The sequence below is a fragment of the Bufo gargarizans genome, chromosome 10, assembly GCF_014858855.1.
Source record: "Bufo gargarizans isolate SCDJY-AF-19 chromosome 10, ASM1485885v1, whole genome shotgun sequence".
In the NCBI taxonomy this organism is placed as follows: Eukaryota; Metazoa; Chordata; class Amphibia; order Anura; family Bufonidae; genus Bufo; species Bufo gargarizans.
The window spans coordinates 846,564-867,582 of record NC_058089.1 but is presented as its reverse complement, the minus strand read 5'-3'; the positions used below and the strand labels follow the sequence as shown (position 1 = coordinate 867,582).

General features: G+C 51.2%; 1 protein-coding gene across 3 annotated transcripts in view; it reads right to left on the bottom strand.

Annotated features, from left to right (window-relative positions):
• The window catches only part of SBF2 (SET binding factor 2), a 199,356-nt gene that overhangs the window by 63,997 nt on the left and 114,340 nt on the right, over positions 1-21,019 (bottom strand). For all 3 annotated transcript variants that reach the window (XM_044269533.1, XM_044269534.1, XM_044269536.1), the window contains 8 exons: positions 19,799-19,912; positions 18,882-18,959; positions 18,689-18,802; positions 18,367-18,495; positions 16,055-16,156; positions 15,187-15,391; positions 12,221-12,330; positions 562-711 (listed from right to left, as the gene is read on the bottom strand). In XM_044269533.1, the coding sequence (XP_044125468.1) occupies positions 562-711; positions 12,221-12,330; positions 15,187-15,391; positions 16,055-16,156; positions 18,367-18,495; positions 18,689-18,802; positions 18,882-18,959; positions 19,799-19,912 (1,002 nt within the window). The remainder of the gene's footprint in view (positions 1-561; positions 712-12,220; positions 12,331-15,186; positions 15,392-16,054; positions 16,157-18,366; positions 18,496-18,688; positions 18,803-18,881; positions 18,960-19,798; positions 19,913-21,019) is intronic.

Here is a 21,019-nt window from a genome sequence, read left to right as displayed (position 1 = left end):
GGAGCTGCGTTCAGTGGGGCGGGTGATCGGAGGTGATGGAGCTGCGTTCAGTGGGGCGGGTGATCGGAGGTGATGGAGCTGCGTTCAGTGGGGCGGGTGATCGGAGGTGATGGAGCTGCGTTCAGTGGGATGGGTGATCGGAGGTGACGGAGCTGCGTTCAGTGGGATGGGTGATCGGAGGTGATGGAGCTGCGTTCAGTGGGGCGGGTGATCGGAGGTGACGGAGCTGCGTTCAGTGGGGCGGGTGATCGGAGGTGACGGAGCTGCGTTCAGTGGGGTGGGTGATCGGAGGTGACGGAGCTGCGTTCAGTGGGGTGGGTGATCGGAGGTGATGGAGCTGCGTTCAGTGGGGCCGGGTGATCGGAGGAGACGGAGCTGCGTTCAGTGGGGCGGGTGATCGGAGGTGACGGAGCTGCGTTCAGTGGGGCGGGTGATCGGAGGTGACGGAGCTGCGTTCAGTGGGGCGGGTGATCGGAGGTGACGGAGCTGCGTTCAGTGGGGCGGGTGATCGGAGGTGATGGAGCTGCGTTCAGTGGGGTGGGTGATCGGCGCCGCCGTTACCTGTAGCGTGCAGTTCATCATTCGGATTATGTAATCGAACTGCTGATGGTTGAGGATGGTTCTGTTCTCCTTCACGTGGTGGCCGAGCTCCTCCGCCAGACACTGTCTCGCAGCTTTCCCCTTCAGAGCGCGGAGTGCGGCCGGCAGCGTCTGCAGAGACAGAGGGGATGAGGCCCCTATTACCGCAAGTAATGAACAGAGAACAAACGCACTGCATGTCCCTGATCTGTGAGCACACCACCTTATCGTGACCACTCCAATCACATCCAGAGCTGCATCCAGGAATCGGCTGTGAAGAGCACAAAGTATTGTGGGAGCTGACAATGATTACAAGCTCTCAGGTTGGACCGTGAAGTGTTCCAAGGGAAATCAATAGATGCAGGTTTGGATGTGACTAGAGTATAAGACAAAATGAACATCAAGGGGGGAGATTTATCAAAACTGCGGTAAAGTAAAAATGGCTTAGTCGCCCCTAGGAACCAATCAGATCCCACCTCTTACTTTCCAAAGAAGCTCGGAAAAATGAAAGGAGGTTGCTATGGGCAACTAAGTCACTGCTTGTCCCTTCGCACCAGTTTTGATAAATCTCCAAGGTCTCTAAGAAGAAAGTTATAGAATTGAAAAGTTTCTTCGCCCAAGTAGACAAAAAGGTGAATGGTGGTCGGGTGGAGTCGCCCTTTAAGTTCAGCTATGAATTTGACTAGTCTCAGCCGGGCAGGGTATGCTGGGATTTGTAGTGATCCTGCACCCAAGTCAGTCTCCTAAAAACTAGATTCTGTGATACGAGACGGTCGGCGGCAGAGATGACACGTTCCAGCCGGACACGTCCCGGAACGTTTCACACTCCAATAGTCTACAGTTATACAGCACAAGCTGCGGGGAAATGTCCCTCCTGCACCGGCCGCCACCCAGCTTTCCCACAACTGGATCCGCTAATTCAGCAGCGTGTTCCCTGCTCACCTAAAGGCTGCTATACAATACCATAAAATAATAGTGAGTGCAGCTCTGGAGTATAATACAGGATAAGTAATGTATGTACACAGCGACTGCACCAGCAGAATAGTGAGTGCAGCTCTGGAGTATAATACAGGATGTAACTCAGGATCAGTACAGGATAAGTAATGTATGTACACAGTGACTGCACCAGCAGAATAGTGAGTGCAGCTCTGGAGTATAATACAGGATAAGTAATGCATGTACACAGTGACTGCACCAGCAGAATAGTGAGTGCAGCTCTGGAGTATAATACAGGATGTATCTCAGGATCAGTACAGGATAAGTAATGTATGTACACAGTGACTGCACCAGCAGAATAGCGAGTGCAGCTCTGGAGTATAATACAGGATGTAACTGAGGATCAGTACAGGATAAGTAATGTATGTACACAGTGACTGCACCAGCAGAATAGTGAGTGCAGCTCTGGAGTATAATACAGGATGTAACTCGGGATCAGTACAGGATAAGTAATGTATGTACACAGTGACTGCACCAGCAGAATAGCGAGTGCAGCTCTGGAGTATAATACAGGATGTAACTGAGGATCAGTACAGGATAAGTAATATATGTACACAGTGACTGCACCAGCAGAATAGTGAGCGCAGCTCTGGAGGATAATACAGGATGTAACTCAGGATCAGTACAGGATAAGTAATGTATGTACACAGTGACTGCACCAGCAGAATAGTGAGTGCAGCTCTGGAGTATAATACAGGATAAGTAATGTATGTACACAGCGACTGCACCAGCAGAATAGTGAGTGCAGCTCTGGAGTATAATACAGGATGTAACTCGGGATCAGTGCAGGATAAGTAATGCATGTACACAGTGACTGCACCAGCAGAATAGTGAGTGCAGCTCTGGAGTATAATACAGGATAAGTAATGTATGTACACAGTGACTGCACCAGCAGAATGGTGAGTGCAGCTCTGGAGTATAATACAGGATGTAACTGAGGATCAGTACAGGATAAGTAATGTATGTACACAGTGACTGCACCAGCAGAATAGTGAGTGCAGCTCTGGACCAGCTGTTCCTGAGCTGCGATTACCTGTGGGTGTGGTCGCCTGTGGCTGTGTGTAGCTGCTGCTGCTGCTGCTGCTGCTCCTGAGCGTTTGGAGGAAAATCTATCCACCTGAGGCCGGCTCTCTCCTCCCCAGGGGGAGAGTGGGTTCTCAGGCATGAGCGAGGGAAGCAAGCCCCAGGCTCCTGTTCCCAGCGGCAGGCCTTCAGGGGACAGGAGAAGCCAGCGTTTGGCCTGCATGGAGGACTCAGGGGTAAGAAGATCTGGCAGGAGTCGCAGTAATGTGGCTTCTGTCTCCCCTGAGTCTGAGGGTAGTAGGAAGAGCCGCAAGGCTGGATCCGCTAAGGAGGACCCGAATGCCAGCATGGGTGAGAGTGGCCCTTCCGGGGCCCAGCAAAAGCCGAGTGTTCACGGAGGTGAAGCAGATCTTGAGGAGGAAGGCTGGGGCGTACTGAGGGCCCGGGAGTCCATTTCCACCTACGGATCCCGGGTCATGAGCCACCTCCGTGAGTACGAAGACGCGACTAAGACCCTGAGGAGGCTCCGGGAGGAGCTGCGCGGCTTGAGGTCTTGTGTTGGAGTGGCCCCAAAGAGGAAGAAGCAGGGGCTGGAGAGCCAAATAAAGCAGCTACAAGCTGACATTGGCGAGATTGAGCAACGGCGGACTGTACTCCGAGATAAAAGCGGCCCGTTTAAGGAAAAACTCCTAAACGAGGAACGTTTTCGGAAGATGGCGGAGGAGAAGGGGCAGATGGGGCAGCAGCCTGACAGCCAGGTGGAGAAGGAACCAGTCGTGCAGGAGGAGGATGATGATGATGACCAGCAAGATCCACCTGGCAGCCTGCAGGAGCAGATTCCGTACAGTGGGCCCCCTGCACGCCAAATAGCAAGGTCACCCAGCTGCGGCTCGGGGGATGAGTATGAGACCTGCAGCCCGGGAGGGGCCCTAGTGGAGGAGATCCAGCTCCTGGAGTCCCCAGTGCGTTTCCAGGACTTATGCTTTGGTGATGAGTTGCCACCGGAGACGCCTGGGGAAGGAAAGAAAAAGGCTAAGAAGACCAAGCTCCAGGAGCAGGTAAGATATGTATACACCCCCCTCCCTGGGACCCCCGGGTCGACCGCAGGGCCGGCTCACTGTATTAGCCCCTCTTCTCAGCCCAGCCCGTGTCCTGCAGTGGACTCGGTGCAGGAGAGAGGGGAGAGCGAGGTATCCGATATGGTGGTGAGCTCCGTCTCTGTTTGCAGTAACGGGGATGGAGCTGGTGCGACACCGGCTGAAAAGCCGGACAGGAAGGTTACTGCGGAGGATGAGAGAAAAATCTCTGGCGCTGGAGTTTGCTCCCTGATGGGAGGAGGGGGTGGCTCCACGCCACAGATGGCTGCAGGAGCTCCGATGGCTCCAACCGCTGATGACGCTGTTCCCTCGGGCCAGCAGAGGCATGAAGGAGCTGTCGGAGCTATGACGGTTACGCCTCCCAATGAAGGTCAAGAACTGATGCCAAAGCCTTTGTTTTGTATTGGCGCTGCTGGTCCAGATGAGCGGCGCCATGAAAGAACAGATCAGCAGCGTTTGGATCAGCGGCGCCCGGTAATGGATCAGCGGCGCCCAAAAGTTGTAAATGGTAGTACTGAGGAAGCGGAGGGCAATGATAAAAGTGGGGTTGGGGCTGTGGCCTGTCTTTTGGGGGCAGCTCCGACCCCAGGGCCCAGTGATGCTGAGGTACCAATAATTATACCAAAACACACCGGTTCAGCCAGTATGAGTGAGGGAGCAGGTGGGGGGCAGAAAATTATTTTTAATAAAAATATGTCTGGGGGTTTGGATGGTGGAGTGAATGGTGTTAGGAGGGAAGGAAGGGAGGTCGCAGAATCTGTTGTAAGTAAGGCTGGTTTGGGGATGGAAGATATGGAAGTGGGTGGTGGAGGGTCTTTGGTAAGTGGGGAGGGTGTGGAACCTGGTCCGGTTGCCCCCCCGGCTGTGGCAGCCCCTGTGCGCAGTTTTGCTACTGTCACAGCCGGGGTGAGTAGGGGACCCTCCTTGTCCTCTGGCTCTGGGGACGGCGTTTTGCAGCGGCGTCTTCTGGAGGCTCTAAAGAGAGGGGAGAGCACAATCAATGTAGAGGGGAGGGAGGTTGATCTATCCTTTTGGATAGATAGGCATGGCCTCTCAGCCTTCCGAGAGCAAAGGAGCGGGGAGACCACGTGGTCCCTCCCGACAGCTGGGCAGGGTGCTCTCCGTAGGAATGTGGTCCGTCTGAGGTGGAGGGGCAGTGATACATGTCCTTCAAGATCAGAAGTTGTTGAGCTCCTTCTAAAGATGGGCTTCAAGGCGACAGACATCTACGCCTTGATACATCCCTATGGGACCCCTGAGTTCGATGTCAGCTTTGTTCGGCCGGAGGGACTTGAGCTCTTCTGGTCGAACTATGAGATGGCAAAGGACGAGCCCAGCTGGCGAGATTTTGCCGTCCAGGCAGTGTCTCGTCAAAACAATGTGAAGAGGGTGACCGTTCTAACCCGTAACGAGTCACTCTCGTGTATTGACATCATGACGTGGCTCGGCCGATATGGGGAGGTGGTGGAGGTTCCCAAGAAGAACAGGGATGAACATGGCATCTGGTCTGGGGCCTGGACGTTCATGGTAAAACTTAGGCTTTTAGGAAACACAGTTACTCACATACCATCTGCCACCTTCCTTGGAAGGGATCGCATCCAGATTTTCTACCAGGGTCAGCCGAAGCTCTGTCACAGATGTGGCAGCCCCACACACTTCAGTGCTAACTGCACTGTACAGAAGTGCGCGCTGTGTGGGGAGATTGGCCACCTCGCTGCATCATGTGCAGAGATTAGGTGTCACCTGTGTGGTGACTTAGGTCACCCATTCAGTCGCTGCCCTCATTCCTTTGCCAATGCGGTCAATGCCCCGGCGGGAGGAAGCCGTGAGGCCAATTCTACTGGGGCAGGGGCTGGCAGAAGTGAAGGAACAGAGGGGCCAGGGAAGAAAAGTAAGCAAAAGACGCCTGCCCAACTGAGGCGTCAGGAAAATCGCCGAAGGGAGAGGGAGATGGGTGAATCCCGGGAACCTCAGGCAACTGGGGAAGCTGGGATGACCCCTGATCTCACCCCTGAGACTGCTGCTACTGCTGAGGCCCAAAGGGACAGTGAGCTGGATGAGGAAATTAGGAGGATCCAGGAAGAGGAGGGTGCCATCTCCTCATTATCCCCCCATGACGGGGGAAGTGGGGGATGGCAAAAGCAGGGTAATAAACGTACAGGGAAAAAGGGAGATTTAAGATCTTCTCCCACCCGCCAGATGCCAAAGGAAGGTACAACCAACCCCCCTCTGATTAGTCTCTCAAACCGGTTCCAAGCCATTGGTGACACCTCCCCCTCCTCAGGGGAGGGAGCCGGTGGGGAGGTTTCGGGAGTCGCGGTGACACCTGGGCCTGCGGGGGACGCCGAGCCTCCTTCTACTGGGGAAAACATGTCCTCAGGGGTGGGGGCTGGCTTGGAGTCAGAGCACAAGGGCAGAGGTGAAATGGACACATCTGTTTGTTTGAAGAGGGGTAAGCCATCATCTGATGAAAAAGTTGGTGGGGGCAGTGGGAAAAGAAAGCCATCTAATTCAATCACCCATGATGGCGGCACTCACTCCGTTGACGCTGGCGTCCATTAATGTCGCCAGCATTAAGTCAGATACGGCTAGATTTGCGGCCTTTGATTTTTTCAGCCGGGTTGAAGCTGACATTTTGTTTTTGCAGGAGACCAGGCTGCCAGATTTGGCATCTGTATTTAAAGCTAAAAGGGAGTGGCGACGCGGATCCTCCTACTGGTCTCTTGCGGCCGAGCCGTATAGCGGGGTGGCAGTCCTTTTTACTGCACCGGTAGAATGCCGACGGGTTATTGAATTAGAAATGGGGAGGTGCCTGATCCTGGATGTCCTCATGAGGGGACAAGAACTTCGTCTAATTAACATCTATGGTCCCCAGTCCAAGTGGGACCGTAAGTGTCTCTTCATGAGGATCAAGCCCTATCTTTTTACAAGTCGGCAGGTGGTCTTTGGAGGGGACTTCAATACTGTCACGAGGCCCCAGGATAGGGGAGGTTCCAGGGACAAGCTGACTTACGACAGCATTGCGCTTAATAAAATAGCTAGTGAGGCTCGTCTGGTGGATGTCCACATCCGGCACACCCCAGGCCACCCGGGGTTCACCTATCATAGGGCTAGTTGTAGGTCTAGAATAGACAGGTTTTATTTAAAGGAGGAAGCCGTCTCTTCAGCCGTGTCCGCTGTGGAGGTGGAGTTCTCCGACCACTGTATGATTTTGTTTTCTCTGAATGTTGCAGAGACCCCCCGAATGGGAAGGGGCTACTGGAGGCTCAATTCGTCTCTCTTGGAAGAAGCGGAGATAAGACAGTCCTTTGAGGATTTCGTTCAGAGCCAGGTACCATTGCTGGATCTCTGCGGCAGTAAGTCTGAGTGGTGGGAGATCTTCAAGGAAAGGGTGGGGAGATTCTTCCGCCAGCTCTCGAGCCTTAGGAGTCTGAGTAAGTATCGCCTGTATCAGGGCCTGAGGAGGAAACTCGAACGTCTTGTCTCGACTGGGGGTAGCCGTGAGGAGATCTCCAGAGTGAAGTCTTTGCTTATGAGGTGTCAGTACGATAGGCACGCATCTTTGGTTTTTGAGAGGGATTACGGGAAATACCGCTCGCCCGACCCTTACAAAAACTGCAGGATGTCAGTGAGTAGTAAGATTGTGTCAGGACTGATTGATAGTACGGGTTCTCTGAGAAGGTCCAGATCAGGGATTCTGGAGGTTGTCAGATCCTTTTACTCACATCTCATGGCAAGGAGGGATCTTGATCGTGATAAGATATCGGCTTTCCTGACTGAAACTGTCCCTGAACCAGGGGTAGACCCCTCTCTTGACGGTTTGACGGAAATGATCAGTGAAGAGGAAGTCAGTCTGGTGATTGAGGGGCTTGCTCCCAAAAAATCACCTGGTCCGGATGGCTTAACATCTGAGTTTTACAAGACCTTTAAGGACACCTTAGTTCCCCTCTTGACTGAGGTATTAAATGAGTGTCTCTCCTCGGGTACTCTACCAAAGTCAATGAGGAGGTCGGCCCTGATCATCCTGTCAAAGGGTAAAGATCCTTTCCACATTGAGAATTGGCGTCCCATAGCGCTCCTCGGTGTGGACAGAAAGATTTTGGCAAAGGTGCTATTTAATCGGCTGGTGAAGTTTGCACCCCAGCTCCTTTCTGGGGCCCAGCATTGCTCTGTTCCCGGCCACAGTACTTTTAGTGCTGTGCTCAGTGTCCGGGAGGCCGTGGAGCAGGGCAGGGCAGGTCACTGGAAGGGGTACATGCTGTCCTTGGATCAGGCAAAAGCATTTGATCGTGTTAACCACGAGTACCTCTGGTCTGTCCTTCTGAGATATGGCCTGCCCGGGGGGTTTGTTGATTGGCTTAAGACCTTGTATGCAGGGGCAGAGAGTTTCCCGCTTGTGAATGGTTGGATTGGGCGTCCTTTTGGGGTGGGATCTGGGGTTCGCCAGGGTTGTCCTCTGAGCCCGCTTTTGTACGTGTTCGCGATCGATCCCTTCCTTAGAGGGGTTGATCGTGGGCCGTTGGCGGGCATCGGGATGGACCGGGCGGCTCCGGAGACTACACTGAGGGTGGTGGCGTATGCTGATGACGTAACTATCTTTGTGTCTTCGAGAGGGGAGGCAGAGTGGGTACTGTCTGAGGTAGAGCGCTACTCAGAGTCATCTGGGTCCAAGATCAACCGAGATAAGTGTGAGAGTCTCTGGCTGGGAGGTGGAGATCCTGGTTTTGATCTCCCGGACACCCTTCCAGAGCCCCAGGAATCTACAAAAGTCCTCGGCATTGAATTTGGCCAGGGGGATTACCCCCATCAAAACTGGGATAGCAGGCTTAAGATTGCCGCTCAGAAGGTGGACCAGTGGAAGGGTTGGTCTTTAACCCTCAGGGAAAGGGTGAACATTATCAAAACCTACCTGATCCCTTTGCTGTTATATCTGGGCAGTGTGTGCGTCTTGCCGGAACCTTTCTGGACTCGGGTCTACAGTCTGTTCTTCCAGATGTTATGGGGAAACAGACTGAACCTTGTCAAGAGGGAGGTTACTTACCGTACGAGGAGACTAGGAGGGTTGGGTATGGTCAACCCTGTGGTGTTCCTGGTGAACACCTTTATTAAGATTAATCTCTCGAACCTCTGGCAAGAGAGGGCTCCTCTGTGGGTAGCCTCCTGTCGGGGATGGTTTCGGCCTTTCTTCCAGGAATGGGAGACAGGGGGGCAAGTGAAGGATCTCCGCACACCACATGGGCATCTCCCGGCTTATGCTGCCCTGGTTCTGAAGGTATTACGTCGGTGGGGTCTGGGGATGTGGGAAATCAGGACTCAGTCAAGGAGACTCCTTGACCAGAGGGTTCTGTTGACCCATTTCCAGAAACCTCTGGCCCTCAGGGACTGCCCAGGTCGGGATCTGAGGGTTGGGTTACGGCTTTTAAATTCCAATAGGATCCCCTTGAAGTTCTTTGACTTGACTTGGCGCTGCTTCCATGGGAAACTGTGTGTGAGGGACAATCTGAAGTGTAGGAGCTCTGAGGACAGGGGGTGTCCCCGTGAGGAGTGCGGTGGTGTGCTGGAAAGCATGGACCACTTCCTGCTTCATTGTCCCTTTAACACAGAGGTTTACACCAGGGTGGGGACCTCCATTGGCTGGCCTAGGCTGGTCACTCTCTCCTATGCGGAATGGGCCTATGGAGCATTCAGACACCTGGGTGGTAGGGACCTTTGCACTTTATTCCTAGTCAGCTCAGTGGTCAGGTACTACACGTGGCATGCACGGTGTTTAGTTTCGACGCAACGCAAAATCCTCCCCGAGCATGAGGTGGTTAGGAACATTCTCGGAGACCTGGTGAAGGTGCGCTCTCTGGAGTACGAGAGGTTGGGGGCGGGTAGAGCCTCTCTCCTCTGGAGGGGTTTTGCCTTTAGGGTACCCTAGCCTGTTGTCTCCCCTCCCGGTGGTGGGCTGAAGCTGACACTGTAGATTTTTGTTTTGTTTTGGTGGCTGTATGAGGACATAGGGCTTGCAGGCGCCAAACTTGGGCTTTAATGGGTTGTGTGTGGCTGAAAAGCCTCACGGTGGGTGGTGAGGTTAAGGTCTACTATGTAATGTACTATGTAATGTAGTTTATATGTCTTTATGTCTATATATATTTGTATATTTGTATAGGTTGAGTTGTCGGGTGTAGTGTTAGGTTGGGTGGTGGGTAAATGGGGGGAGGGTTCCATGGAACATTGGGGACTTTGGGACATATAAGAAAATCCTGGGCTGGTTCATGGACGTCTGTTATCATGTACTGGGGGCATGGGATGCGGGACCAGCTCAGGGACCAAAAAAAAAAAAAAAAAAAAAAAAAAAAAAAAATGTGTTTATATATATATATATATATATATATATATGTATGTATATATATATATATATATATTATATAAAAAAAAAAAAAAAAAAATTGTGTGTTGCATTGGGGTGGTGGTGGGTGGGCTTTTTGTAAGTTTAACTTCTGTATTTGTTAAGTGTAGGTAGGTGCAACCGGATCAGGAAGGTTAGTACATGTACATAGATATTGTAAATATTGTACATAGCTGGTGTTCTGTGGCGAGTGGGCTGGACCGGTGCTGTCTGCGCCGCGCTGAGGAGCATCATGTCCTGTATGGTTGGTTTGGTCTCTGTTTTATATATTTATTTATCTGTTTGTTTTAAAATTTTAATAAAAGAAATACAGGATGTAACTCGGGATCAGTGCAGGATAAGTAATGCATGTACACAGTGACTGCACCAGCAGAATAGTGAGTGCAGCTCTGGAGTATAATACAGGATGTAACTCAGGATCAGTACAGGATAAGTAATGTATGTACACAGTGACTGCACCAGCAGAATAGTGAGTGCAGCTCTGGAGTATAATACAGGATAAGTAATGTATGTACACAGCGACTGCACCAGCAGAATAGTGAGTGCAGCTCTGGAGTATAATACAGGATGTAACTCGGGATCAGTGCAGGATAAGTAATGCATGTACACAGTGACTGCACCAGCAGAATAGTGAGTGCAGCTCTGGAGTATAATACAGGATAAGTAATGTATGTACACAGTGACTGCACCAGCAGAATGGTGAGTGCAGCTCTGGAGTATAATACAGGATGTAACTCGGGATCAGTGCAGGATAAGTAATGCATGTACACAGTGACTGCACCAGCAGAATAGTGAGTGCAGCTCTGGAGTATAATACAGGATGTAACTCGGGATCAGTGCAGGATAAGTAATGCATGTACACAGTGACTGCACCAGCAGAATAGTGAGTGCAGCTCTGGAGTATAATACAGGATGTCACTCAGGATCAGTACAGGATAAGTAATGTATGTACACAGTGACTGCACCAGCAGAATAGTGAGTGCAGCTCTGGAGTATAATACAGGATGTAACTCGGGATCAGTACAGGATAAGTAATGTCTGTACACAGTGACTGCACCAGCAGAATAGTGAGTGCAGCTCTGGAGTATAATACAGGATGTAACTCAGGATCAGTACAGGATAAGTAATGTATGTACACAGTGACTGCACCAGCAGAATAGTGAGTGCAGCTCTGGAGTATAATACAGGATGTAACTCAGGATCAGTACAGGATAAGTAATGTATGTACACAGTGACTGCACCTGCAGAATAGTGAGTGCAGCTCTGGAGTATAATACAGGATGTAACTCAGGATCAGTACAGGATAAGTAATGTATGTACACAGTGACTGCACCTGCAGAATAGTGAGTGCAGCTCTGGAGTATAATACAGGATGTAACTCAGGATCAGTACAGGATAAGTAATGTATGTACACAGTGACTGCACCAGCAGAATAGTGAGTGCAGCTCTGGAGTATAATACAGGATGTAACTCAGGATCAGTACAGGATAAGTAATGTATGTACACAGTGACTGCACCAGCAGAATAGTGAGTGCAGCTCTGGAGTATAATACAGGATGTAACTCAGGATCAGTACAGGATAAGTAATGTATGTACACAGTGACTGCACCAGCAGAATAGTGAGTGCAGCTCTGGAGTATAATACAGGATGTAACTCAGGATCAGTACAGGATAAGTAATGTATGTACACAGTGACTGCACCAGCAGAATAGTGAGTGCAGCTCTGGAGTATAATACAGGATGTAACTCAGGATCAGTACAGGATAAGTAATGTATGTACACAGTGACTGCACCAGCAGAATAGTGAGTGCAGCTCTGGAGTATAATACAGGATGTAACTCAGGATCAGTACAGGATAAGTAATGTACACAGTGACTGCACCAGCAGAATAGTGAGTGCAGCTCTGGAGTATAATACAGGATGTAACTCAGGATCAGTACAGGATAAGTAATGTATGTACACAGTGACTGCACCAGCAGAATAGTGAGTGCAGCTCTGGAGTATAATACAGGATGTAACTCAGGATCAGTACAGGATAAGTAATGTATGTACACAGTGACTGCACCAGCAGAATAGTGAGTGCAGCTCTGGAGTATAATACAGTACAAGTATAAAACATGAACAGACGATTTACCTTTTCTGTTTCCAGTGTTTTGTTCTCAAACACATACGAGATGCAGTTTCGCACAACTTCCAGCCTTCGGGCGCTGTTGAATACAGTGCTGGACTTGTTCACTATGGAAACTGAAACAAAGCAGAAGACCGTGAGGAGGCAATAATGAAGTGCAAGCTCTGTGGGTCAGACTGAGGGCACAGTTATCATTGACTGCATCAGGAGGAATATTTATCATAGGCAGTCTAGGAAAGTGACGACACGGTAAGATGTATGTTGCATGTTATATATATATATATATATATATATAGGGCATGTTGGCACTGGGAGGGTTAACAGCAGCAGACGCACTTACCGGCCTTGTACATTTTTATGGCTCTTGAAGGTCTTATTTGAAAATCTTGTTAACGATTTTGGGGAGTAAAACTGGCGCCCTCATCATAAGGCGGAGCAGCCCCCCCCCGCTCTCCGTTTCTGAGCAGCTCAATAACAGACACTGCAACCTCCAGAACGGCGGGTGATGCTGGGCGCGCGGCCACCCGCGGCTATAACAAACTGGAAGACACGTCCTGCTAATGCAAACTGGCCGTACAGGCGTCGTCTGGCGTAAAACTGACCGGACAGTGCAGTATTTTACCCCACGAGACCTCCACTAAATTGTGGAGGAGAAGAGCACGGAGTGAGTCTATGCGAACCATTCCCTGGATGTCACTCCGTGGGGCTCAACAGGACATTAAAGGGGTTCTCCAGGAAGAAAGAAAGTGAAAATACTTAAAACCTCAGTGTATTGTAAATCTATTCCCAAACACCTTTCATTAGTCCGGGGGAGACCCGCCTGTCCGGGGGAGACCCGCCTGTCCGGGGGAGACCCGCCTGTTCAATCACACAGCAGGACAAGTTACTTCGAAGCACTGAGCTGAGGAGCTGCCTCATCCTCCTCCCCGAATACAGTTTAATAAGATCTTCAGCTGAATCTCTGCAGGAATGGAGTCCATGAGGAGACATGAAGTACAGAGAGGATGGACAGGACATACAAGGGCTGCTGCTCATTCCCCCACCTCTCTTCTGTACTTCATGTCTCCTCATGAACTCCATTTATACAGAGATTCAGTGGAAGATCTTATTTGTATTTGGGATCATAATTATTTCAAAACACTGAGGTAAAGATCTGCCTCATCCTCGTCTCTGCTCGCCAGGGATTATGATCCTGAATACAGATAAGATTTTCAGCTGAATCTCTGTAGGAATGGAGTCCGTGAGGAGACATGAAGTACTGTGGTAATGGAGACTGCATCCAACTGCTGCTGCTGCACAGCCTCCCCTCTGTACTTCATGTCTACTTATGGACTCCATTCCTACAGAGATTCAGCTGAAGATCTTATCATTATTGTTATTAAGGAGCACAATCCCTGATGAGCAGAGAGGAGGATGAGGCAGCTCTTTACCTCAGTGCTGTGAAGTAACTTGTCCTGCTGTGTGATTAGGACAGGTTTTGTGGACTAACAGGACGGCGGCCATTTTATTTCCCATTATAACTAATGAACGATATTTGGGAATATATTTATAATAAAGTAATGTTTAAGTGTTTTCATTTTCTTAATTCCCAGAGATCCCCTTTAATATGATGCAGAGGAGCTCATCCCTTTAAAGGGAACCTGTCACCGGGATTTTGTGTATACAGCTGAGGACATGGGCTGCTAGATGGCCACTAGCACATTTGCAATACCCAGTCCCCGTAGCTCTGTGTGCTTTTATTGTGTAAAAAAAAAACAATTTAATAAATATGCAAATGAACCTTAGATGAGTCCTGTCCATGACTCATCTCACCTACAGGACTCATCTCAGGTTAATTTGCATATGTATCAAATAGTTTTTTGTACACAATAAAAGCACACCGAGCATTGGGGACTGGGTATTGAGGATGTGCTAGCGGCCATCTAGCAGCCCATGTCCTCAGCTCTATACACAAAACCCCGGTGACAGGTTCCCTTTAAGGAACTATTGGTGGGTGACTCCTCCCCACGGGTTCTTCTGATTGGCTAAGCAGTTCTAGAGGGGAGGTGTCTACATGACAAGATATTTGACTGGTCTCTCTGCCCAACTGAACCAGCAGGTCTGATCCTGAGTGACCGGCTCCATTTAAAGGGGTATTCCCATCTTATAAAGTGATGGTGCTATGAAATGTCATCCCTTTACGATCCAGGAGGGCTCGACCTCTAAGACCCCCCTGATCCTGAGAATGATGGGGCCACAGCCCCACTTTCATCTGCAGAACATTCACTTGCAGAGCAGTACAGTGGAGGTCGGGGGCACCCATGGGGACAGGGGCCACTTAGGGTCATCCGTTAGGCGCATGCATCCAAGGTTTGCATAAAGACATCTTCCTGACCAAAGCCCTGAGCACGCAGCACTGAGACGCAGCGTGATAAGTGCCTCCGATCGGAGTGCCCCTTTAAGGACACGCCATTCAAACCTTTTGCAAAAATTAAATATATGCACAATAGGAGTTTCGTCCCCTGTCCCTCTATTCACTTGTTATTAGGGGGGGGCTGCTGCAGGGCCCTACTGCGACCAATGCGACCGTCCCACCGCGGGGTCCGTACTATGTACAGTGATTCTGAACTAGGACAGGGAAGACTGTATGAAAACCAGCGTGACCACGTGTGATACCTTACCGTGGATCACGGGTGCAACACGCTAAAAACCAACCCGATGCAGAGGGAGCACTCCTACTGACCGCACCGTCATTCGGGGTCTGGGGAAAGTTCTGCAATTTCTAGGATACTTCTTTCCCCTATTTTTACCCTTATCAAGACATCTGCTTGCTGCCAGCGAATTGAAACATATTGGTTTACATCCTGCAGTTGAAAACCTGCACAAACGTACCGCTACAATGTATCCAGTCTGGACAATCCACTCAATAGCCTGGATTCCAGACTGCTCCACTTTACCTGCACTGACACACTGTAACAACTAGCAGGACTCACCGACCGGAGAACCCGCAGGAACGATGCACTTCTTCTCCAGCCGCGCCGCCAGTGTGGAGTTCTGGTTCTTATGGACTCCTTCTTGTATGAGCTCCTGGACTTTGAGGTCGTTGATTTTGGGGAAGGGCAGAATGTGGACGCGCAGGTGGGATCCCTCCGTGGGCTTTGGGACCTTCTGGAACGCCATGTGGGGGTTGGGGTTTTCCTATAGAAAAGAAGAGAGCATTTCGCCATTTCTGAACTATCCGCAGCCCATCACAGGACACGTGCAGCTATGATGGAGGATTACGCTTTCATCTGAAGGCCATCCAGACAGAGCTGTAAACCAGTACGACTGTGAATGCAGCTCTGGATGTAACTGCAGTATGACATGATGTAACCCAGGACAAGGACCTACAGACTGTGGAGGAGATCAGAGGGCGCACGGCGAGCCCTGCAGATAAAACGGATCAGTAAATAACACCTGGAATGTGAAAGAGCGGCAAATGGTCATTAAGAGGTATGGGCCTGCTTTATGGCGGGGGCGCGGGCCGGCGAATAACCACCAGGCAGGTCAGTGCCTTAAAGGGCCAGTCACACAACAGTGCAGGGGCGGATTGTAGAGGACACCCCTCATTACAGTAGGGCAGCGTTAGAAGAGATGGCTTCTGGTTTTGGGCCATTACATGACGGGAACGTTCCGTGATCGGTGACAGGATTGTGCGCTCGGGATGGGGCAGCCGCTCCGATATCACGGGAGCTATAACTGTCTGGGAGGTGCTTACAGGACATTCTCCGTCCGCTGACTGGCACCTTGTGGGTACGATACCACCCTCCAGGGGGGTACCCATCAACTGCTGCAATGTAAAGCGGCAGAGAGGAATCTTACGTTTTTGAAGAGCGGCTCCGCGAGCTCCTTCACCCATCTGAGCGTCTCCTGAGCGTCGCAGCTTTCTTCTTCTTTAATTCTTTCCACTTCAAAGGAAACCAGCTGCGGAGAATCCGAGAAATCAGGAGCCCACCAAGACGGCCACAGGCAGCGCACACAGTCTATACACCTTACAGCATGAAGGATCGGGGCGCGCTATGGCCAGGCCTCATACTCTGGTCACATCCAAAGCTGTGGTCAGACCAGGGATGCCCAACCTGCTGCCCACCAGCTGCTGCAAAACTACAATTCCCAGCCTACAGCTGGAGGGCCGCAGGTTGGGCACCCCTGCACTAGACGTATATGGCCTAAATCCCATGACGTACCGCACTCATCGCGGGAGACATTACGCCTTTTACAGGGGTAGAACCATTTCATAAAGTGACGCCAGATTATTACGATTGCGGGGGTCCCAATAGCTCTCAGAATGAGGGGTCTGCAGAGCTCCAGCCCTTCACTGTGCACCCTGGCATCATGGTGCCGCGGCAGGAACCTGCAGAGTCCTATTCAGCTGAATGTAGACGTGCTGTGGAGGGGCCCCTTCAGTCTCAGGACTGGTGGGGTCCCAGGGGCCAGCCCTCCACCAGACTATCACTCTATAGTGAACAGCGAGATGTGGAACACGACATCCCCCACAAGGCACTACAGCAGAACATGCCCCGTGCAGGAGGCAAAACCTAATTCCAATCCGATCTGGATTATCCGCTTCACTTGCGGAGGTCCAGCCCATTTTGCAGCACTGTCCCTTTAAGAAAACAATATTATATTTAGCCCTATAACCGCCGCTTGCATGTTCGGCAGAGATGGCGAGGTCGGCCCCACGAGAACCGCCTGAAACCAATTAGCAACAATTAAACATGAAAGACGCTAATGGAAAACAGTTCTATTAAGGAATTGCACTGAGCGGCCCAAGAACAACATCTGAAGCCGAGCGCGCCATTCTCAGGGCCCAGGAAAACACGGCCGGCTTATGGAAAGCGCTTCCTTCCTGCTCCAACCGCCAACCCCGGCTTCAGAAACCCACATTCTATCTCATCCGTTTCAATTCCTCGCCATCTTCTAGATCTCTGCTTGCTGCTAATGAATATAAACAATCTGTGCAAAGTCCACGAGCTAAGACCTGTACAGACCTTACAGCAGTGGGTTTGTTACAGTTGTGTTCGGATCGGCTATCAGAAAGGTGTCCCTAACCTATCTAACCCTATCTTGCAACAAGCAGTAGAGTTGTGCCGTAACTGCTGCTGTAGGGCAGCCTAAAGGGGGCCACCCCTATATGAAGTGACTAAGATGGCGTGGGTGGGTGAAATCAGCTGAACCGTCGTCAGCCTAGGCCTACAGGAGCCTATAAATAGCCTAGTACCCACCCAGCCTGGGCCCACAGGTGCAAGTAAGTAGCCTAGTACCCACCCAGCCTGGCCTCACAGGAGCCTATAAATAGCCTAGTACCCACCCAGCCTGGCCTCACAGGTGCCTATAAATAGCCTAGTACCCACCAGCCTGGCCTCACAGGTGCCTATAAATAGCCTAGTACCCACCAGCCTGGCCTCACAGGAGCCTATAAATAGCCTAGTACCCACCCAGCCTGGGCCCACAGGTGCAAGTAAGTAGCCTAGTACCCACCCAGCCTGGCCTCACAGGAGCCTATAAATAGCCTAGTACCCACCCAGCCTGGCCTCACAGGAGCAAGTAAGTAGCCTAGTACCCACCCAGCCTGGCCTCACAGGAGCCTATAAATAGCCTAGTACCCACCCAGCCTAGGCCTACAGGAGCCTATAAATAGCCTAGTACCCACCCAGCCTGGCCTCACAGGAGCAAGTAAGTAGCCTAGTACCCACCCAGCCTGGCCTCACAGGAGCCTATAAATAGCCTAGTACCCACCCAGCCTAGGCCTACAGGAGCCTATAAATAGCCTAGTACCCACCCAGCCTGGGCCCACAGGTGCAAGTAAGTAGCCTAGTACCCACCCAGCCTGGCCTCACAGGAGCCTATAAATAGCCTAGTACCCACCCAGCCTGGCCTCACAGGAGCCTATAAATAGCCTAGTACCCACCCAGCCTGGCCTCACAGGAGCCTATAAATAGCCTAGTACCCACCCAGCCTGGCCTCACAGGAGCAAGTAAGTAGCCTAGTACCCACCCAGCCTGGCCTCACAGGTGCAAGTAAGTAGCCGTGTAATCAGCCTCTCCTCTCACAAATACAGCAAAATACTTTTGCTTAACACTTGTATCCAGTCTACACGAGTCTGCCCTCCAGACTGATATGAGTCCCCTTACCTCATCGAACAGATCGCAGGCGCGGTACGGAGGACCTCGCTCCGAGACAAAGCCAGCAAACGCCATCCCGCTCAGCACTTTAGTGAGGAAATCGTTCTCTATTAACCCACGCTGTCCCAGGAAGGCGGCCTGCAAGGAGCGGGAGAAAAGAGGAGTGTGAATGGGCACTCCTGGGGCGACCATACAGAAACATGTCGCCGACCAGCTACCGCGTCATTGCCTGTTCACAGATGAGAATGCGATTCAGTCACTGAACCAGCAGGGGGCGACATGAGAACTTTGGCTGCAGCTCTGAAAGTGACTGGAGCGGTATTGCGGTTACCTTGTGGAAGTGTATGACCGGCTCGGCGTGTATCCTGATGAGCTGAAGGCAGGAGCGGTATCCCTGAAATATCTGGGCGAACAATCTGAGGAAGACGGCGCGCACTTCTTTATCCTGAGGGGAGAGGAGTCATCCGCAGCTGAAAGGTAAAATACGCCCCACCGCCCTCTATGGACAAATCCCCAACTCTTACCAGCATTTTAATGTGGGACAAAGAGGTGCGCAGCGGCGGGAAGGCGAAATCTGCCACTTCAAGATCCGGATGAAGAACCTGAGAAGGCGAAAAAAGGGACAAAAAACAAGCAGAGACTCAATAGAATTATAACGAAAGACAAGTGCCATCTGGAGTTCTCTAGTTTATCACTATATCTGCTTGCTGTAAGTGAATGGAGCCATTACAGCTTATATGTAAAGACTGAAATACTCAGGCTTCTTTCACACTAGCGTTTTCAATTCCGCTATTGAGATCCGTTTTGCCCCCGTTCATTGTTAATTGGGACAAAACTGAACTGAACAAAACAAAGTCACCCGAATTTATTCCGTTCCGTTCGGTTGCATCCCCATCGCGGACAGAATAATACTGCAAGCAGCGTTTTTCTGTCCGCAATGTGGTGCAGAGCAAGACGGATCCGTCATGACCCACAATGTAAGTTGTCTCTGACACAATAGAAAACGGATCCGTCCCCCATTGACTTTCAATGATGTCCATGACGGATCCATCTTGGCTATAATAGACATAATACAACCGGATCCGCGCGGTTTTATTATTGTAACGGAAGCGTTTGTATAGATCCACGACGGATCCGCAAAAAACGCTAGTGTGAAAGTAGCCTTACACCTCTCACAGCTGGCGGTTTGTTACAACTGTATCCAGTTTGGACAATGCTGTACGAGACATCAGCAGCACAAATCTCTGTCCAGTGCTGGCAGTTTGTTACAATGTATCCGGCTGGGTAACTCACAGAAGATGGTCTAGACTGGACCTACAATTGCAGCAAACCCTCAGCTGTGCGAGCAGCACCCCCTCCCCAATAATCTGGAAGCAGAGGCTTCTGGCTCCACCGGTCGGCGCTTGGCTGGCGTGGTGGAGCGGAGCCACGGAGGACGCACCAGTGACAGGGCGGTCTGCGTCTGGTGGAGCAGAGGTTCCGGCAGCTGTGACAGGTGAATACATTCAGGAATCTTTATGGTCCCTCCGTCCAGGTCGGCGATGATCACATCCAGCTGGAAGAAACAAAGACAAGAAGCTGCAGCGCCGGCCGGTAATACCATCATGTACACAGTGGGGGGCGCCATGTCACCGGTACAATCTCATGCACTACATCAGCAGTCCGCAACCTCCAGCTGTTGTGGAACTACATCCCCCAGCATGCTCGCTTACTCTGCCGCCCTAGGAGCTTCCACAGACGTGAAAGGAGCATGCTGGGAGTTGTAGTTGGCGTGATGGCGATAGCAGATGCCTGTACTACATAATAAAGTACATGTCACCGGCAGAAAAGGAGAAGCTGCGGTAATGAAGGAGCTCTCCATCACGTGCCGGAGGCGCCCTCAGGTCCCAGGTGATCGGGCCCTGAACACGAAGTGAGGGGTTAAACTTACTATGACAGTCCTTCCTTTACAAGTGTGCAGAGGCCGGGCCCCGGACGCAGATGGAGGGGCCCCGTTCTTATGTAGCTGGTAATATTTCGATGATTCCTATTACAGCGGAGCTTATTTGGCCGCTTGTGGTCCCACCTTTTACACTAATGGACGCCCCGCAGCCTCCAAACAACGAAGCAAACGCAGGGAAGATCTGAGGCGATGAAAAACAATGAAACCCGAAATAAAAACGGTCAGTGTCAGACCCGGCAGCGGACCCGGGCGATGGGATGCCATGTGTGCGTTCACTGGGAGTTCTGGACCATCGGACAGGTCTGACTACAGGAGACTGCCGAATTGGGCTATAAAGTCCAGGATTTTGGCACCTGTCCCCCGCCAGATGATGGGATTCCACTCCTGGGGACACGGCTGGATGAAACCAGTTCTTGATGCACGTGAGACATATGGAAGGAATCACCTCTTCTACGCGGCACTGCTACTATTCAGATCGCGGGATCATCACTCATAAATCAGCGGCAAACACGTGAAAACACTCCAGTTATTTCCAGGATTTGTCCTCTCAGGACCCCCAATGTTCCTCCAGTCAGCCCTGAAATGGGACTCCTGTTCATCAAATGTTCCGGGAAGATGCGGCGGTGACAAGACGAATGGTCGGATGCGTCAAACATGCCGGGAGTCAAAAACAAGACCCCGTATACAGTGCGCCAGATGATGGGGGCTCCGGCCGCGCTC